The sequence below is a fragment of the Ascaphus truei genome, chromosome 14 (genome assembly GCF_040206685.1).
Source record: "Ascaphus truei isolate aAscTru1 chromosome 14, aAscTru1.hap1, whole genome shotgun sequence".
In the NCBI taxonomy this organism is placed as follows: domain Eukaryota; kingdom Metazoa; phylum Chordata; class Amphibia; order Anura; family Ascaphidae; genus Ascaphus; species Ascaphus truei.
Genome location: NC_134496.1, coordinates 56,316,494 through 56,336,591, shown reverse-complemented (window position 1 = coordinate 56,336,591; position 20,098 = coordinate 56,316,494). Strand labels below are relative to the sequence as shown.

Here is a 20,098-nt window from a genome sequence, read left to right as displayed (position 1 = left end):
CATAAAATCAAACAAGATTTGGAAAAATGAGGAGGATACCAAATATCATGGATCGGGAGAATGATACTCGGTTAAAATGAACATACTCCCTAGATTATTATACTACTTCCAGACTCTTCCGATCCACATCCCTGGCTCGGAATTGAAAAATATCCAAAAATTAATCTTCCACTTCATTTGGCAAGGAAAAAAACCTAGAGTCCCCAGAACGGTTCTCTTGGCCTCAAGGGGGAGAGGAGGACTGGGAGTCCCAGACATCACAAAATACTACCTGGCCGCCCAATTGCGGCAGGTGATAGTCTGGAACGCAAACCCAAATCAATATTGTTGGCTGGATATAGAAACACAATATGCCGGGACGCCTTCACTGCCGGCCTGCCTTTGGTCCCTGAGCAGGGAGGACATGCAGAATAGCAAATTTAAATTAGGCCCAATGAGACACACATGGGAGACCTGGACGAAAAGCAAACTCAAATACAAGCTCACAACACCTCAATCCCAACTTATACCAATTCATAAAAATCCGAAATTCCCACCTGGCTGTGAGCCCAGACAATTTGACCAATTCCAAGCCAAAAACATCAAGGCGATTGCCGACCTCTTGAGCCTAGGGGAGTTCCTGAGCTACCAAAACTTACAAACCAAGTATGAAATTGCAGGACTGAACGTGTTCAAGTACTTACAAATTCGGCACTTTATTCAAACACTATCCCCAACATTGGAATTTCCCCCTCTCACAGGTTTTGAGCGGCTCTGTAGAGAAACAGCTCACCAGAAAGGTCTAATAACACAAATCTGTGCGGAGCTAGAGAGGGCCACAGAAGCCCCCACACATGACTATATGCTGCATTGGGCAGCAGAATTGGATATAGTTATAGACCGAGAGGATTGGGAAAGTATTTGGGTAAATGCCTCAGGAACTTCCATATGTACCACAATCAAAGAAAACATATACAAAATATTGTTTCGCTGGTATCTTACCCCAGTTAGAATAAATCAAATATACCCCCTGGCATCCGATCTATGTTGGAGAGGCTGCGGTCAAAAGGGGGACATGACCCACATTTGGTGGACATGTCCGGAAATTCAGAAATATTGGGAAACGACACAAAAATTAATAGAAGAGGTGACAGACCTCGCAATACCCATTGACCCGCTGACCTACCTGTTGGCCAGGCCCTTAGACTACCTGGACCGTCCAACAGGAAAATTAGTCTCCTTCATCCTTACGGCGGCTAGATGTGCGGTGGCTGCCGCCTGGAAGAAAGTGTCTCCCCCCTCAAAACAAACAATAATAAGAAGGGTGCAGGAAGTAATGAAGATGGAGAGATTGTCTGCCTTCCTTAAGAGGTCTTCTACCTCATTCAATAATATTTGGGACCCCTGGCAAACCCATATGGTGCTCCTACGGCGAAACGCCCCCTAACAGATCAGAAGAATAACCAATACTAAGGCCCAAACCAGAGTTACCAAGGAGTCGGGGAACAAGACCTCTCCCCATTACATCCTCCCCACCCCCCCCCCCACCCCCTCTCTACTCCCTCTCTGTTTCTAAACTCGCGCCGCCCCGGTAGACCAGGTAAGGTCAGGGGGACGTTGAGTCTTTTCTCTCCTCTCCCCAGTTAAGAAAATTAAAAATGTGTATTAGGCTGAAATATTGTTTGTATTCCCAATACTCTGTATTGTCATACCTGCCTAATAAAAAATTTGAAACAAAAAAAAAAGAGGGGATCAAAAAACTGGTGCACGTTAGGTCGGTCATATGATGCTCCCAGATTGTGTTGTTTAATACACTGTTTTCCTTATAACTGAATCCTGCCCATGATTTGGCAGACAATGCTGGAATCCACCTCCATGAGCCCACACGAGTTCTTCATTTACAAACACAGATGAGTGACAGGTTCTACAAGCATGTTTTCTAAAATGTGCCCATCCTTACAGTTAGGATCCATAATAATAATAATAATAATAATAATAATCCTTTTCATTAGGTCAGTGAACACAATACCTTATTATCCCGATTGATTCTATTTGGTGAAATTACACTACATGTTGCCAGTAAATTGCTCAGGAAGTGAGGCTATATACCATTGGATTGTTTTTTGATGTTAATACCGTTGTCTTTAGAGATGATAGTTTCTATTTACTAAGGGCGCCACAAGTCACCTTTGCACAGCAGAATATTTCTTACAATCCCTTCACGGATTCTTCCAAAGTGTCTTATCGCGGCTTAGTTAATATGGGCCCATGTGAGTTTGCTTCATAAATGGATAAACTGCACAAATAAGAATGATACCAAATGGAGATTGTTTATTATCAGAGCATTATTCATAGCACGGCTGCTCTGCATGTACCCCCTTTGTATCTAAAGCCCTCTCCCGCCTTAAACCTTTCTCACTTACTGCCCCACACCTCTGGAATGCCCTTCCCCTCAGTACCCGACTAGCACCCTCTCTATCCACCTTTAAGACCGAACTCAAAACACACTTGCTTAAAGAAGCATATGAGTAGCTCTGTGGCTCATACTATACACCTCATACATAAAGCTTGGCCCCCTGCAGACACACTTACCAGAACTCCCTCCTACTGTCTCTGTACGTTCTTCCTACCTACCAATTAGATTGAAAGCTCTTCGGAGCAGGGACTCCTCTTCCTAAATGTTACTTTTATGTCTGAAGCACTTCTTCCCATTATGTGTTATTTGTATTATTTGGTATTTATATGATTGTCACGTGTATTACTAATGTGAAGCGCTATGTCTTTTAATGGCACTTTATAAATAAAGACATACATACATGTAAATGTCTCCCCTCCTGTCTCAGAGAGACCTGCAGCACATTGCGGAAGTGAAGGGGTTAATATGCTGTCAAATGTTATTTGTCACATTTGCTTCCTTTGTTCTTTCTCAGCTCGTCTGCACACCGACCTCCTGGAGAATCACCATTCTCGTCATACTCATTATCACTGTTGCGGTGTCAGTCCTAGCGGAAGTAAGGACCTGTTATATGCATATAATAGAACGCCGCGTTCGTCTGACACACCTGTCTATTGTTACATACAGATACGAGAGAGCCCGGGACTGCAGCTTGTAGTTTGGGAATCAAGATTGTGGGACATATTTACTAAGCGATGCTCAAAGTGTCTGACAGAGTAGTGCTGCTTAGTAAGTAAGGGCCACAATCTCTTTCACTTGAGTTTTGCGATTTTCTTAGGCCATTCCCCCACCCCATGTTTCTAGTATGTGGTTGGTAGCCACGCTCACCCGTGGCCTCGCTCACTCGTGGCCTCGCTCACCCGTGGCCTCACTCACCCGTGGCCTTGCTTAAAGTGGCTGTTACTGTTATTTAATGCTAGGAATGTTATCTCAAAGAGACTTTTCACATTTAAAGGGGATACACAGGGGGTATTAACCTTTTAGTTGCTGAATGATGCATTGTTACCTGAACATGGCCAAGCAGTGCTGTATTATGAGAGAGGATATGTATTACAGAACATTGGTTGTACATAGGCCTGTCTTGTCATGTTGTGTTTGTTTTGTGGCTTCTTTGAGACACTGTCCGGATTCTCCAATGTCTTGGAAAGGTTCACACATTGTTTTGTGCATTTTCCTTAAATTTCACATTCTACAAGAATTTTTTGCAAATATTTACATTGCTTGAAAATAAGCAACATTTCTGCAATTTTGTCCACATTTAGCCAGAATTCAGCTTTACATACAGCATAAAAAAGGACAGGTAACCTTGAATACTGACTTTAGTGCTTGGTGAACTTTCTTACAATTTATGCAAAATGTTGCCGGGTTAACAAACTCTGGTGAAGATTTGACACATCTACAATAGCAGTTTTTCTGTTGCTATTTCGAGGGGAATAGAAGACTTTGTAGTAAGGTTGGTGTCAGTACCTCTACATTGGAGTAATAGTATTTTATTAAGTCCGTTTCCTCTTGGTAGGAGAGAACTATAGAATGATACTTTTACATTCATGAAAAGCTGCTTTGTGGAAAACATTGCAACGTCTAACTGGCTGTATACAATAATGCTTTGTGTTCAGTGTGACCACACAAACGTATACATCAGGTTCCCAACTATAGTCCTCAAGACACCGCAACAGGTCAGGTTTAAGGTGTCTCAGTCAAAGAACGTTGCAGACATTATTGCACATGTTAACATGTTGGTTAAAGAGCGATAACGCAAAAAATAAAGTGTGCCGTAAAGAGATAACGCACAAGTTACAATTGTTTTCAATAGAGATGTGATAACTTGTGCTTGTATTATAGCAGCAATAATTTCTATTACATCAGTGTGTGTGTGTGTGTGTGTGTGTGTGTGTGTGTGTGTGTGTGTGTGTATATATATATATACATATACATACACACACACACACACACACACACACACACATATATATATTATATCATATAAAAATATTACTTGAGAGCACATTCACGTCTTAGACAGGTCTGCAACCCTGCTCCTCACCACTATCTCCTAGCATACAGCACTTCCACTGCAGCAAGGGACCGCGGGAAATGACAGGCAAATGAGCACACAGTGCCACCTTTAGGCTGAGTCCATAGAAGGCACGTCCCTGCTGAGCCTTGCGGACGCTCCGCGCTGAGCCCCTGCATCCTCCATGAGGATGTCTTTAGAGGGGGCTCACGCGAGCGTCCGCAGGCGTGCTGAGGCGCTGGATTTTTCAGCCGACAGCCAAACTGTTTTTCAGAGCGCTGTCGGCTGAAAACATCCAATCAGCGCGGAACAGCATCAACGTCACGGCGCCGTGACTTCGGCGCCGTGACGTTGACGTCGGTGCGTCGCGGGCGATTGGCCCAGCGACGTCACTGCCCCGCCTCCCTCTGCCTCCCCCCGCCTCCCAATCGCCTAACCCTAACCCTCAGCGTCAGCGCGCCTCAGCCCTGCTACCCCCTCTATGGCCCCAGCCTAAGTCTGAAGACCACATTACATGGTTAAATCCTTAAGCCAATGTATGCTGCTTTAAACATAGCCTGGGATGAGATGCAAAGCAAATAAACCTACCTACATACATACCTACATACATACATATATACATACATACATACATACATATATACATATATATATAGAGTATCATTATGTATCTATATAAAATGTTTCCAATTTTTCTAACAGGAGGCGATAATCGAGAACAGAAAACTTTGGCTGTTCCTGAAGAAATGTTTCAAGTATCGATCAGGAAGTCAGTACAGAAAAACCATCCGCATGGTGGAGGGGGACCCTAACTGGCCGCCAGTGAACCGGACTTACCGCACAAAACCAGTTAGCAGACACGCAAATGATAAAACACAAGTGTATAGCAACCCAGCGTATGAAACGAGCGAGGCCGAAAAGTAGGAAGTCTCCCCCCAAGTGCGACCAGAAATGTATTGCAAAGTTCACTTTATACTTTTATCTCCTATATATACAGACGTATACATGGCAAGAAATGTGTTCGCATCAAAGCTCTCTCTCACCTGCTTGGGGCAAATGTATATTCCTGCTGGCAGTGGTACAAATTGTGTTCTGAGCTTGCAGGGGTTGTGTGTGTGTGTGTGTGGGTGTATGTGTGTGTGTGTGTGTGTGTGTATGTGTATGTGTGTGTATGTGTGGGTGTGTGTCAGTGGTACAAATTGTGTTCTGAGCTTGCAGGGGTTGTGTGTGTATGTGTGTGTGTGTGTGTGTGTGTGTGTGTGTGTGTGTGGGTGTATGTGTGAGTGTGTGTGTGTGTATGTGTGTGTATATGTGTGGGTGGGTGTCAGTGGTACAAATTGGGTTCTGAGCTTGCAGGGGTTGTGTGTGTATGTGTGTGTGTGTGTGGGTGTATGTGTGGGTGTATGTGTGTGTATGTGTGTATGTGTATGTGTGGGTGTGTGTCAGTGGTACAAATTGGGTTCTGAGCTTGCAGGGGTTGTGTGTGTGTGTGTGTGTGTGTGTGTGTGTGTGTGTGTGTGTGTGTGTGTGTGTGTGTGTGTGTGTGTGTGTGTGTGTGTGTGTATTTGCGTGGGTGTAGGAATTCTTATGGTATTCAGTATTATTTCAGTAAATATCTATGATGTGTGTTTAGATTATATCTTTGATAAATGCAAAAAATTAAGAAAGTAATAAGAAGTATATATGTGTAATATGTATGCATTGGTTTTATATTACTACCATATGTAATAAAATGGGCATTACAAATAATGTCAATGATTTGGCAGGAAATGTACAATATTTAACAAAATTTGACAGGAAATTTACAATATTATTACACTTATTGTAATACAAAAAAAGACTTACATCCTGACCACAGCAAGACGCGCAAACACAGGTGCCTGGAAAAAGGTCCAGCCCCCCTCCAGGAAAGAGATTATCTCGAGAGTGAATGAGGTGCAATCTATGGAAAGACTAACAGTTTCTGTGGGACATAACTCAAGGAAATTCCGATCAGTTTGGGAGCCCATCAAGGGGATTAGGGGAATTTGAGTCACTGCGGACTGTGGATTGTATTCTCTCTCTGACATTTGGTACTTCTGTGTAATTGGTGGAGTTATGATGTCTGGCAACGTTATTGTTTTGTATTTTTGGATCCCGGTGTTAAATTGATGGTACCCACCCCATTCCCCCTCTTTTTCTGTATCCCTTTCCCTATATTTTTCAAAAATGTAAATAAAAAACAAGTGACAAAAAAAAAATAGACTTACAAAATGTATACTGATCCCATGAAAATCCATAACAAACATCAATTCAAATGAACACAGCAGGGCCCCGCTTCTCGGCGCTCCGTTTTTCGGTGATCCGCTGGCACCGAGAAGGGGCCGCCATGTTGGATCTTAAGATGCCTAGTCACTTGAGAAAGACCTATTAGTCGAAACGTTGTGTGGCACAATAAATTTACTTTATTTAAAAACCGTGGAGCGTTGGATCCTTCCTTCCTGAGGATCTTAAATTGCGCGTGCGCAGAACGGCGAAAATGCCGGATCTGCTTTCTGGCGATTTTCACTATACGACGGGCCCCTGGAACGGAACACGCCGTATACCCGGGGCCCCCCTGTATACTTTTATGTGTTAATGAATGTTTATTTACAGCGGACAAAAAAAAAAGAAAAGCTCATGAAAAAATAATTCTCTAGTATTAAAAATAATAAAATATCAAAGGATTCCCCCAAAAATATATGTATAGAAAGACGACAGAAGATGTGAATGTTTCCAGAGATAAACAGAATCCATCTGTATCTGACAGAAGAAAAGCAGGGGGGTTTATTTGGGTTTTCTGGTGTACGAGTTATGGTTTGAGGGAAAATCCTTCCTGGACTCACACTTGTGATACTAAAATAATTTTTATTGTCCAGAAAAAGGCAATAAATATCAAAGCCTCTCTGAGTGGGTCCGATCCATTAATGAAATGAACACACAAAATAATGAAATGACTATAACTATAATCACACAGATTACTGCAGAAGAGCGCATCAAACTAACCCAAGCTACACAAAGAAATAAACTGCACAGGACTGCTGAGAAGCGCTATGTACATTAATGGCGCTATATAAATAAAGACATACATACATAGGACAGACACACATACATACATACATAGGACAGACACACATACATACATACATAGGACAGACACAAAGCAACACAAACTCTCTGGATTTCTGTTGGTAATCTGCACTGTGTCCGGCCCCCTAATGGTAACTACAGATATTGCAGACGTTACTGTCTCCTCTGATGGGATATAGTGTAATATTCTGCATTATAACAGGACGGGACACTTTATATGAGGAACAATGTCACACACTACGTCTGTAATTCTTAAATGAATGGTGCTATTAAATGTTTGTGTACATTTTGGATAATATACATGCACGTATTATTAGCATTATTTAAAAATTATTATTTTAATTGTGTATGTATGTCTTTATTTATTTAACATCATTCAGGTACATAGCGCTTCACAGCAGTAATACATGTGACATAATAATATAACACATAATGAGAATACGTGCTTCAGACAAAACAATGGGAAAAGGAGTCCCTGCCCCGAAGAGCTTACAATCTAATTGGTAGGTAGGAAGAACGTACAGAGACAGTAGGAGGGCGTTCTGGTAAGTGCATCTGCAGGGGGCCAAAGTCACTGCATCTGAGATGCATAGAGTCAGCCATGGAGCTGCTCATACGCTTTGTTAAAGAGGTGTTTTAAGGTGGGTCATAGAGGCAGAAAGAGAGGGGATAATTAGTGTGTGTGTGTGTGTGTGTGTGTGTGTGTGTGTGTGTGTGTGTGTGTGTGTGTGTGTGTGTGTGTGTGTGTGTGTGTGTGTGTAAAGATCACTTTACACATTGCAATACATTATTCACTGTTAACAAAGGACATATATATTTGTTTATAGTTGATATTTTTGTTACAATGCCAATTGCTGCAATATAAATGATAAAAAGAATGACAAAGTAAATATATATTATGTAAGCGATTTCTTTCCGCGATTATAGCAACACCCCAGCATGACATCAGTACCAGGAAAGGTGTGTTAGTGAGAGACTGCAAAAGCTTTTTAAGTAGAGATCAGATTCTGAAGTGAAACCTCAGAGGATAACAGCTCACAACAAGACTCTGCAACTGGTGCCATTGTCCTATGGAGGAACATACTGAGGATGGCTACAAAGCATTGCTCAACGAAGGCGAGGAGAATGAGATGGTAATCGTTTCTGTCATTGCCACGGTTTATTGCAAGCAGTTATTATGAAATCTACTTCACCATTCTATACTTGGCACTAGGTTCGCTTAACGTGTCTTTATGTTGTTCTTATACTTAATCTTGTTGCAGTAATAAGTAAACAAATAGCTGCAACCATATTGGAAACGTAAGGAGGTTAATGTAGCGTAAAGCAGTTGTTATTGGTCTGCTGTAAAGAGGCCACGTGCTTGTGCTTTTTGGCATTCTGCATTGATGGCCAGAAACCTACTATTATGTATGATTTTTATTCTTAGACTGACACTTGGACTCTTCTGTCTCACTTTAACTCGGCCAATAATATGAGAGTTATCGAGTATTTCTTAGAGGATGTCAGGATGAGCCGCTCATGGATGTTGATATAATAGAGTGGCTTTCTGGCACACGTTTCCTCTCTATGAAAATAATATCACCTGCCGGTGCTCACAGGCGGAAGGGATAGTCCTGAGAAATCCCAAGGGAATCACACGACGGAAGCAATATCCAGGCACACGGGCTTCTGCATAGAACATTCATTCAGCAATAGAACCACTGTTTCGCCTGCCACGCAGTCTTTGTCACGTTGAAGGCTGACACATGAGTGGAAGGCGAAACGTTGGTTCTATTGCTGAATAAATGTTCTATGCAGAAGCCTGTGTGACTGGATTTTGCTTCCTTCATATGGATGTTTATATAGCCAGTGATCCATGTGGGAGATATTTGGTAGTGCACTGGTACTACTTTTTAATGGATCTATTTTACAAAGTATATATATATATATATATATATATATTTGTATTTCTATAGCATTAAATTAGCATTAACATTTAAAACTGCTGAGCAATTAGTTTTGCTACTTTTCCTACCGTGGTTTGGATTGGGGTAGGGTTCTCCTGCATTCAGTACCACTGCTTTATATATGGCTTTATGACCATGTTGTAACCAACAGATCGAACTTGATGTTTACTGAGACCTAAGATACCATGATTCACATGGACAAAGACATTAATACAACAGCAAGAACTCGGTCACTGCACATACTGTACCTAGATGCCTAGTACTTTGTTAATGTATTTTATTGATTTGATAAAATAAATGTTATATATTTCAGATTATACTTCATTAACCTGGGGCAATTTTTGCTGCATATTGTAATCTGATGCAATGTTATGCGTTTGGCATTAAAGAATTAATCACAGTACTCAAAATATTTCAGCTGAAAATAGAACTCCATGTGGTTTTTCCTCCCACCCACATTCTGCTTCACGTGATTCTTCAGAAAGAGTCTTTGAATTTCCAGGCACAATAATACCGGGAATTAATCCCGTTCCCAGAGAATTCAGTAAAGTACGATAACATCTCAAACATTAGAGGATCATTTGGGTCTTATTAATAGGGCTTTGAAAGTAGACATTTCAAACAAAAGCAATGCAGACATGAATTTGTTGGTGGAATTTAGTCAATGATTCGATTTAGGGTATTTGGTGATTTTTGCTGTAAATATTTTCCATTTTGCTAAATTCTTGTTTCAATGTCTAACATTCGTCATATTTTAAATAAACAGTTAACTTCTAACAATGCCAACCTACTGTAAACCCTTTGATGTGTATAAATGTACGTATACACAAATTGTGGCAGTAAGGGATTCCTGACCCCCACCCCATAATACCCCCACGGACCTATTGTGTGTTGGATTAATCTGAACTCTGACCCCGGATCTCCATGCATGAGCAGTAAATGAATCCAAAATTAAACCTTGTATTTAGTTCCTTCTTGGGTTTAGACCATACTGCATTTCCCACCCTTTTCCCTTTACTTGCCGCCATTTTGAATCTGTGTCTGCATGGGGAGGGTGGGAGTTAGGCAGTATGAGGTGCCTGTCAGAGAGACGATTCTGGCAGTAGCATTTAGGATGATTGTAGGGGAGACAGGTGAGAGGCAAGAAGGATGGACAGCAGGAGGTTACAGTAATCGAGACAGGAGAGATTGAGGGCCTGAGTCAGAGTTTTTGCAGTTGAGCAACAGAGGAAAGGACATATCTTTGTAATATTGCGGAGGAAAAAACGACAGGTTTTAGATACGTTTTGAATGTGAGGAGAAAGTGTGAGAGGAGAATGTGAGAGAGGAGTAGAGTGTGACCCCTAGGCAGCGTGCTTGGGCTACTGGGTGTATGATAGTACTTCCAACAGTAATGTGGAAGGAGGTAGTAGGGCAGGTTTGGGAGGAAGTATGAGCTCTGTTTTTACCATGTTAAGTTTAAGTCGGTGGAGGGCCATCCAGGATGATATAGCAGAGAGACATTCAGAAACTTTAGTCTGTACAGCAGGTGTAAGGTCAGAGGTAGAAAAGTACATTTGTGTGTATGTGACTGCGAGGACACGGTGTGAGATGCCAAGTGGACCTTCAGGAGCGGAGGAGTGCTGGGCTGCAGAAGAGGGCTGCGAACCATTAAACAGCAAGATGGTTTTTGCAACACATTTTTACTTAATTGCAAGCAACTTGCTTTTATTTCATTGTAAAATGAAATAAGGAAAGGGATTTTATTGCATTCTCCTTGTTTATGCAATGTCTACATCAATTACTTTTTCAACTCTGTACCTGTCAAAAAGGTCTAGTTGAGATAACATCCAGAGGTTACATATGTGTGTTAAGTATATAGTTTATATACCACTCACCAGTGGTGAGCAAACTGGGGGGGGGGGGGCGCAAGATTGTCTGCGGGGCCACAGGGTTTACAAAACCAATATGTTACCTGTATGTGTTGGGTATATTGTATACTAGGTATACTAGGTCTCTAGCAGTATACCAATCAATTCTGTTCACTTGGGTAAATACCCTCTATAGATTATCTGTTGGAGGTATCTCTCTCTGTTCACCTAGATCATTATCCAACAGTGGATTGACAAGAACTTATCCACTGCTGCATGAAGTACTCCCCAATGATGTTTTAGGTACTGCAGTTGCTCCAAAACATTTTAAAATGTCAGTCTCTCATCATACTTTTGGTCATCGTCTCGGTCTTTTGATATCCCTTGGAAACCAGTTGTGTACCATCTTTCTCTGATGGTAATTTCTTCTTCTGATATCTATACAGTTCATAAATGTGTTGAACATCACTTTGGTCTTGCTGAGATTCATATGGAGTCGCAACTTCTTACTTGCTTCGGTGAGTTCTTTGAATTGTTGCTGGAGGTCTTCTGGACTTGTGACAAAAATAACAATGTCGTCTGCAAATCGTAGGTGACCCAAATATTCATTATTGATTTATATCATTTTTTCTTCCCAATGCAATATCTTGAACCAATGCGGTACCATGCATCCTTTCAGAAGTAACAAGGCAAATAAACCAATACAAGGGTGTCAGTCCACTCTTTACATATAACATGGCTGGCATAGAGATACCATCATCTCACCCATCTCTACTCTGTATCGCTGTACAAATCAATCATTTACAGTTAGGTTACCTGTGTACGTTTGGTATATGGTTTCAATATCTGCTTCAAGACATATTCTTAAAGATGTCCGGAATGACACTTCCCATGTAGCAGTTATCTTCTCAATACCTGTATTAATTTGACATGTTTTGGAATCGTGCAAGTATATGTAAGAACCAGTTACCTTCCCTTATGTGTGTTTAAAGATGAACATCCATTCGTGACCTAACAGATCATTCTCTTTTTTTACAGGAGATATTTGGATACCAAACAGTGCTATACCGTAAGGTCCTCTGTACTGTGGGGTTTATAGTTTCCTGTGGATTTCTCTGGCTTCTATTTTACTGGAAGCCGGAGTGGAAAGTCTGGGCTTGCTGCGATCCATGCATATTGCAAGAAGCAGACGTGATATTGCTTAGAGCAACGGTAAGACGTGCATATTTGAGTTAGCTATGTGTAGTACATCGGTGACAACTATAACAAAGACCCACATATGTCAAACTCAGGGAATATAGAAGTCATCGTCAGATTGGTATTCTGTTGCTTACACTTCTCGCCTGTCCTGTTCTTTGTTCTGATGATCAATTCTCTTTGACAGGATGAATTTAAACAATACTCCAGAAAGAATGTTACATGGACTCGCCTCTCGGCGCTGAACACATCGTCCGTTCTGGCCGCAGACCAGCCCATCATTGGTGGTGCCAGTTCCATCATTAACAACGCAATTATGAGACCTGATTTAAAAGTAATGGTTTTTGCTTTCTCAATGTAACCACACTGCTCCACAACGTGTACAGTACAAATCCAAGAGCCTTTCCGACCCAGCAATCAGTGCTAACAAACTCAGACCAGCACAAAAGCATGAATGAAATTCTCTGGACCCTTCTAGAAGAAATCATTTTTTGACTAATGTTTCTTTAGGCAAATATGAACAGAAAGGAGTTAGAAAAAATTGCTGCACTACCTGGTACCTTAATACAGGGCGGTTTGAGTCAAGTCCTCAAGCCCCCTCCCCCATCACAACAGGTCAGGTGTTTAGGATATCACAGCTTCAGCACAGGTGTCTCAATCAGAGGCTCAGTAAAAGACTGAGCCTCTGATTAGCCACCTGTGCTGAAGCAGGGACTGATTGAGCCACCTGTGCTGAAGCAGGAATATCCTGAAAACCTGACCTGTTGTGATGGGGGAGGGGGCTTGAGGACTTGACTTGAGGATTGGAGTTTAGCCCCCCCTGCCTTATTACACCTGAACAACAGGTTCTGTCTTACTTTCATCATATCATATTCCTTTTATACATAATGAGTGCACATTTGCGTCATCTTAAAGATTTCCTGTGTTGATTCATTCTGCTGTAACAATATTTCAAGGTGTGTTGACTCAACATATTAATAGGGCTAGTTTGGCCCCAGGTAGGCTAATCCTGTTTAATTAGTGCGTCGCTGCGTTGCCATCTGAGAGAGTTATCTCTGTGAGGTTCTGGGCCAGAGGAGAATGCCAGAGACGCAGGCGGCACCTCCAATTATCTGGGGCTTAAAGGCGCAGCTAAAATAAACCAGAAGATCCTTACACTAGGGGTCACTAGGGGACACTAGGGGTCACCCTGCTGTGTCTAGTTCAGATAAGGCCTGTACTTTATGTGTTCTCTGCACACACTAATCTGATTAAGCATAACGTCTCCTGTACGGCTACCTTACCTACAGACAATATATACCTTATACCTCCGGCTGCTGAGAGGGTATGCAAGCCGCCATTAACCCCTTCCTGTCAGGGGGACAGCATGTGTTTAAAGGGCAGTTCAACCTAGGAGCTCTTTTTTTTATTGTTTTATTAATTTAGTGTAATTAACCTCTTTAGAAGAATTAGATCACTTAAAGTAACTTTCTTACTTCTTTCTATTTTGTGAAAAATGAATATGAATTGCTTCTGGTCAACATTGAAGCCAAGACAATCAGCCATTTATATCTGTCTGTGTCACTACTGATAGCGCCCTAATTACTCTGCAAACAAAGGAATAAAGCTACGCTAACAATGTTATACAATGTCTTTTAGTTAGAAAATAATTTGCTAAACATCATAAAACTATTTGTTTACCAAAGGAAATGTTAAAAGTTTTAAAACTGCTAAAATGCACTTATCTTTTTTAAAAATCAGTTATATTTAAACTATTTAACTTGCCACTGTGCCTCGTTCCTGTTCATTGTGGTTCATAGTTACTTTGTTTTATACATTGCACTGTAACTAAACACTATTGCAATAGTGTCGATCAGGTCACTGTATCAAGGTAACTCCTATTGAAGTCAATGGGAGTTTGTGTGGTAATGACCCGATCAGCACTATTGCAATTTATTGAATAACCCCCTCCGGAAGCTAACCTCACACATTTTAGTTTTAGGATTTTGCAGACTATTCTCTTAACTCTTTGCTTTGGTTTATACAGGTCAGGTGTATTCAGGTGCAGAAGATCAAGTATGTCTGGTTACTTTCTGAGAAAAGGTTTAGAAGAATCGGGTAGGTTCTGCCTTCAGAACACCTGTGAGCGGAGGTGTGCGGCGTGATGTCCAAGTGGCAGAGACATTTCTTTAGGGAAACTTTTTGCCAGACTTGAAAGAGAGAGAGAGAGAGCCAGAGAGAGAGAAAGCCAGAGAGAGAGAGAGACAGAGAGAGAGAGATACAGAGAGAGAGAGAGATACAGAGAGAGAGAGATACACACAGAGAGAGAGAGAGAGACAGAGAGAGAGAGCCACAGAGAGAGAGATAGCCAGGGAGCCATAGAGAGACCGAGAGAGAGAGAGGGAGACAGAGAGAGAGAGAGACAGACAGACAGACAGAGAGAGAGAGAGAGAGAGAGAGAGAGCCAGAGAGAGACACAGAGAGAGAGAGACACACACACACACACAGAGCAAGAGAGAGAAAGTCAGAGAGAGAGAGAGAGACAGAGAGACAGAGAGACAGAGAAAGAGGCAGAGAAAGAGCCAAAGAGAGCCAAAGAGAGAGAGCCAGAGAGAGAGAATGAGAGCCAGAGAGAGACACACAGAGAGAGAGCCAAAGAGAGAGAGCCAAAGAGAGAGAGAGACAGAGAGAGAGACAGTGAGAGAGAACGAGAGCGCACGTGCGAGAGGGAGAGATACAGAGAGAGTGAGACAGAGAGAGAGATCCAGAGAGAGCGAGCGAGAGCGCACGCGAGAGACAGAGAGTCAGAGCGAGAGCGCGTGCGAGAGAGAGAGAGCCAGAGAGCTAGAGAGAGAGAGAGCCAGAGAGACAGACAGGTGGTTTGGATGTCTCAGTTTTATGAAATGTTGCCAATTCCTGCAGTTTGTCATTTTGTGAATGGTTTATCCCTGTGAGACTTGGCAAAAGATTCTCAAAAAACACAAAATAAAAAATGGGGAAAATTCCTGTAAACATTTGGGCCAGTTTCCCATCTTCCTGCCTGGGAGCTGGGTCCTAATGGCATTTTGAACAGAGACTATTTGCTGGGCTGTGACCAGTTTTTGCTGCACTGTCAAATATAGCAAATCGTTTCTTATATCTAGACATGTAATGCAGATTTTAGAAGCCAGAAAGCCTCCTTAAAATCTGTATTTTTTTGGCCACAGATGAGAGGGGGAAGTCACACGCTAAGCTGCATCATTTCATGCATCTGATTATAAACTCCCGTAACGTCTGCCTCTGACACCCCCAAATCACAGGCCTCCATTGGGCAAAATGTAGAGCAGAGACCGTGATGCAAAAAGGTCCCATAAAATAGACACATTACATACATTTTGCTCCAAAATTTGCCTTAGTAAAAAGACCCTGTATGACTTTTGAAAAGCTGCCATTATTGTGATACTGTGGTAACTGTTACCCTACTGATACCCTACTGTTACCCTACTGTTTCCCTACTGTTTCAGAGTACTGGAGGATCACTACTCGTGCTCAGAAATACACTCGAGGTTTGGGTCAGGACTGACACACGAAGAGCAACAAATAAGGTATGCTTCGTGTGTGATTAAAACATGAATTATCTTTGAAAAATGGCAACCCTGCACTCAAAACCCCTTTAGTCAGAAATACTGCAAATAGTATATTGTACTGATCCTCATAGAAATGAGTGTAAAAGTGAAATACAGCGCAATTAAAGCATTCAGGTGACAAATAAAACAAGCATGGTGTGAACAGGGAAAGATAAGAGGAAAAAAGGAAAAATCTAAAGACAAAATAACAACACAAAAATATTCAAAAACGTGTCAAGGGGGCGACGTTATCGTTTCCGGGTGATGAGCCCTTTCTTCTGGCCCATTCCCACATGCACAGCACGTAGTGCGTCATCCCCCAATCACACCAAATTATCAAACAAAGTCCCACCCGGAGAATCAGAAGAGTTTGTGCTGATACTTGGCTGAGTCCCAGTGAAACTTTTTCCTCTTTAGGCACTGTGCAAGGCCCCGTCCAGGGTGGCGCTAAGTGGGCGGGCACGCTCACGCTGGCCGCGATAAAACACATTGCGGCAATGTGTGTGACCAGCGTGAGCAAGCGCCTGCGCCCGCTCAGCGCTCAGAGCAAACAAATTTGAATTTGCCGCTCGCATGTGCGTCACGTGAGTGGTTCCCAATGAGGGCGAAGCAGCTCCGTGATGTCGTGGCCACGCCCCCAGGCGAGCGCGCGTCTAGCTGGCCACGAATTGCCGGCACAAGCACCAGCGCGCCTGTTCCCTGTCTGGCCGAGGCCTTAGTGTAGGTTCCCTTGGAAAATGGTCTTGTTTATTCCAAATCTGCTCCATCCATCTTCATTCGTCTATTAATTCCATTCTAAAGAATCCCACCCATTAATACCGTTCCCTGATTTGTTGCTGCTGGGTTTCTGCTTATGTGGCATATCAATGTTGACTGAAAATTTTAAGTGATTCACCATTGATTTTGATACCTTTTTCTTCCCAATTCAATGTCTTGAACAATTCTTCCACAGGTGCTGTAAAAAGCCTTTTTGATATGGCGTCTCACTGTTGCACTTCCTGCTGATTCTTATCTTACGTTTATCTTCATGTAATCTAATAGTTGATATGGCATTCTAGTAAATGTACCTCATAACATCAATGTACGTTCAAGGCTGTCTCCTTAATGCATTTAAATGGCTGAGGTGTAGGCAGAATCAAATGCTTTTTCATAATCTACCAATCCTAAACAGAGTAGTAGATCATATTCATTACTTTAGGAAATCCCTTCTTGTACGTCTTGGATGTGGTCAATTCTCTGGTATCCACTGGAAAATCCGACTTCTTCTCTAGGCTGGGCAAAGGCCAGGGTCTATTGCAGTCGATTAGTGAGTATCTTTGTGAACAGCTTGTAAGTGATTGGCACTGGACTGATTGACCTGTAGTTCTTGAGGTCTTCTTTATCTTCTTTCTTGTGGGCGAGGATAAATATGGTGTTGTTCCATTGTTCTGGATTTTTCTTGTTCAAGCAGCATTCAAAGAGTTTTTAAAGGATTTTGTATACTTCATCCTCCGCTTCTTTAAAGATTTCAGTTGCAATTCCATCTTTCCATTCTTCATAGATTTGATTACTTTTGCCACTTGTTCTGGAAGGATGCATGGTCCATCATTGGTGGTTCCTTCTCGCATATCCTCTGCTTGATTATGCCCTGCGCTATCTGTGTTCATGTACAATTTCTTATAGTAGTCCTCAATTGCCCGTATGATAAGTGTACAGTCTTTTATTGTTGGTTCATTGTCTTGTTTGCATGAGATGAGTTCCTTCTTCCCAATCATGTAGTTGCTTCGTCTTCTTTAAGCGTAATTATTTTCAGTAGTCTTCACCATATTGCAGTTAACATTTTCTTGCATCTTTAGTTACACGCTTGCGATCGTATTGAAAAGCTCTGTATATTCAATACTTGTTCTTGCCCCTTCCGTTTGCTTAATTTCTTGTTTCTCCACTCACTCTTAAAAAGGAACTGAATCTACATCCTCATTGAGACCATTAGGAGGCAAGGTTTTAAGCTCAGAAATTCAAAAAGTTTACAGTTTGGATCATTTTTCAGTTGATCTCCACCTCTCTGACTGGCTAAAATGTGCTCAATGCCCTTCATTTTCAACCTACAAGGTCATGGTTATGATACATTTTAAAAGCACTTCAACTAATAAACCACATATGTGAGCGAGCACTTCCACTAATACACCACATATGTGAGCGAGCACTTCCACAAATACACCACATATGTGAGCGAGCACTTCATCTAATACACCACATATGCTAGGGAACACTTTAATTAATTCACCACATATGTGAGGGAGCACTTCAACTAATACACCACATGTGAGCGAGCACTTCAACTAATACACCACATATGTGAGCGAGCACTTTAACTAATACACCACATATGCTAGGGAACACTTTAATTAATTCACCACATATGTGAGCGAGCACTTCAACTAATACACCACATATGTGAGGGAACACTTCAACTAATACACCACATATGTGAGGGAGCACTTCAACTAATACACCACATATGTGAGCGAGCACTTCAACTAATACACCACATATGTGAGGGAGCACTTCAACTAATAAACCACATATGTGAGGGAGCACTTCAACTAATACACCACATATGTGAGCGAGCACTTCAACTAATACACCACATATGTGAGCGAGCACTTCAACTAATAAACCACATATGTGAGGAAGCACTTCAACTAATACACCACATATGTGAGCGAGCACTTCAACTAATACACCACATATGTGAGCGAGCCCTTTAATAAGTACACCACATATGTGAGCGAGCACTTCAACTAATACACCACATGTGAGGGAACACTTCAACTAATACACCACATATGTGAGGGAACACTTCAACTAATACACCACATATGTGAGTGAGCACTTCAACTAATACACCACATATGTGAGCGAGCACTTCAACTAATACACCACATGTGAGGGGGCACTTTAACTAATACACCACATATGTGAGCGAGCACTTCAACTAATACACCACATATGTGAGGGAACACTTCAACTAATACACCACATATGTGAGGGAACACTTCAACTAATATACCACACTAGCTGAGAGACCCGGCGTTGCCCGGGATGTAATGTTCCCGTTCCTCTCTCTCCTCCCCCCTCTCTCTGTTTGTCCCCCATTCACATCAATCCAGTCCCCCCCCTCCCTCCCTCCTTTACAGCTTCATGTAGCGTGTGTGCGTCAGTCACTGTGTGTTTGCTCGCGCGTCAGTGAGTCTGAGGCAGAAACACAAACACACACAGACTGACTGACGCACACACAGTCAGTGTGTGCCTCAGTCAGTGTGTGCGTGCGTCAGTCAGGCTTTGTGTGCGCGTCAGTCAGTGTGTGCGTGCGTGCGGCAGTCAGTCAGTGTGTGCGCGCGGGGCGTCAAAGGCAGGGGGGGGCGTCAAAGGGAGGGGGGGGGCGTCAAAGGGAGGGGGGGGGCGTCAAAGGGAGGGGGGGGGGCGTCAAAGGGAGGGGGGGGGGGCGTCAAAGGGAGGGGGGGGGGCGTCAAAGGGAGGGGGGGGCGTCAAAGGGAGGGGGGGGCGTCAAAGGGAGGGGGGGGCGTCAAAGGGAGGGGGGGGGCATCAAAGGGAGGGGGGGGGGCGTCAAAGGGAGGGGGGGGGGCGTCAAAGGGAGGGGGGGGGGGCGTAAGGGAGGGGGGGCGTCAAAGGGAGGGGGGGGCGTCAAAGGGAGGGGGGGGGGCGTCAAAGGGAGGGGGGGCGTCAAAGGGAGGGGGGGCGTCAAAGGGAGGGGGGGCGTCAAAGGGAGGGGGGGGCGTCAAAGGGAGGGGGGGGCGTCAAAGGGAGGGGGGGGGCGTCAAAGGGAGGGGGGGGCGTCAAAGGGAGGGGGGGGCGTCAAAGGGAGGGGGGGGCGTCAAAGGGAGGGGGGGGCGTCAAAGGGAGGGGGGGGCGTCAAAGGGAGGGGGGGCGTCAAAGGGAGGGGGGGGGCGTCAAAGGGAGGGGGG

General features: G+C 43.1%; 2 protein-coding genes across 2 annotated transcripts in view; both read left to right on the top strand.

Moving 5' to 3' along the window:
• Positions 1–6,754, top strand: part of LOC142466204 (putative cation-transporting ATPase 13A4) — a 50,177-nt gene extending 43,423 nt beyond the window's left edge. The window contains exons 29-30 of the mRNA XM_075571089.1: positions 2,910–2,990; positions 5,151–6,754. Of these exons, the coding sequence (XP_075427204.1) occupies positions 2,910–2,990; positions 5,151–5,372 (303 nt within the window). The 3' untranslated portion in view covers positions 5,373–6,754. The remainder of the gene's footprint in view (positions 1–2,909; positions 2,991–5,150) is intronic.
• A 1,794-nt stretch (positions 6,755–8,548) lies between these two features.
• The window catches only part of LOC142466201 (putative cation-transporting ATPase 13A4), a 74,319-nt gene continuing 62,769 nt past the window's right edge, over positions 8,549–20,098 (top strand). Inside the window, exons 1-5 of the mRNA XM_075571081.1 lie at positions 8,549–8,689; positions 12,391–12,564; positions 12,737–12,883; positions 14,576–14,646; positions 16,032–16,112. Of these exons, the coding sequence (XP_075427196.1) occupies positions 8,627–8,689; positions 12,391–12,564; positions 12,737–12,883; positions 14,576–14,646; positions 16,032–16,112 (536 nt within the window). The 5' untranslated portion in view covers positions 8,549–8,626. The remainder of the gene's footprint in view (positions 8,690–12,390; positions 12,565–12,736; positions 12,884–14,575; positions 14,647–16,031; positions 16,113–20,098) is intronic.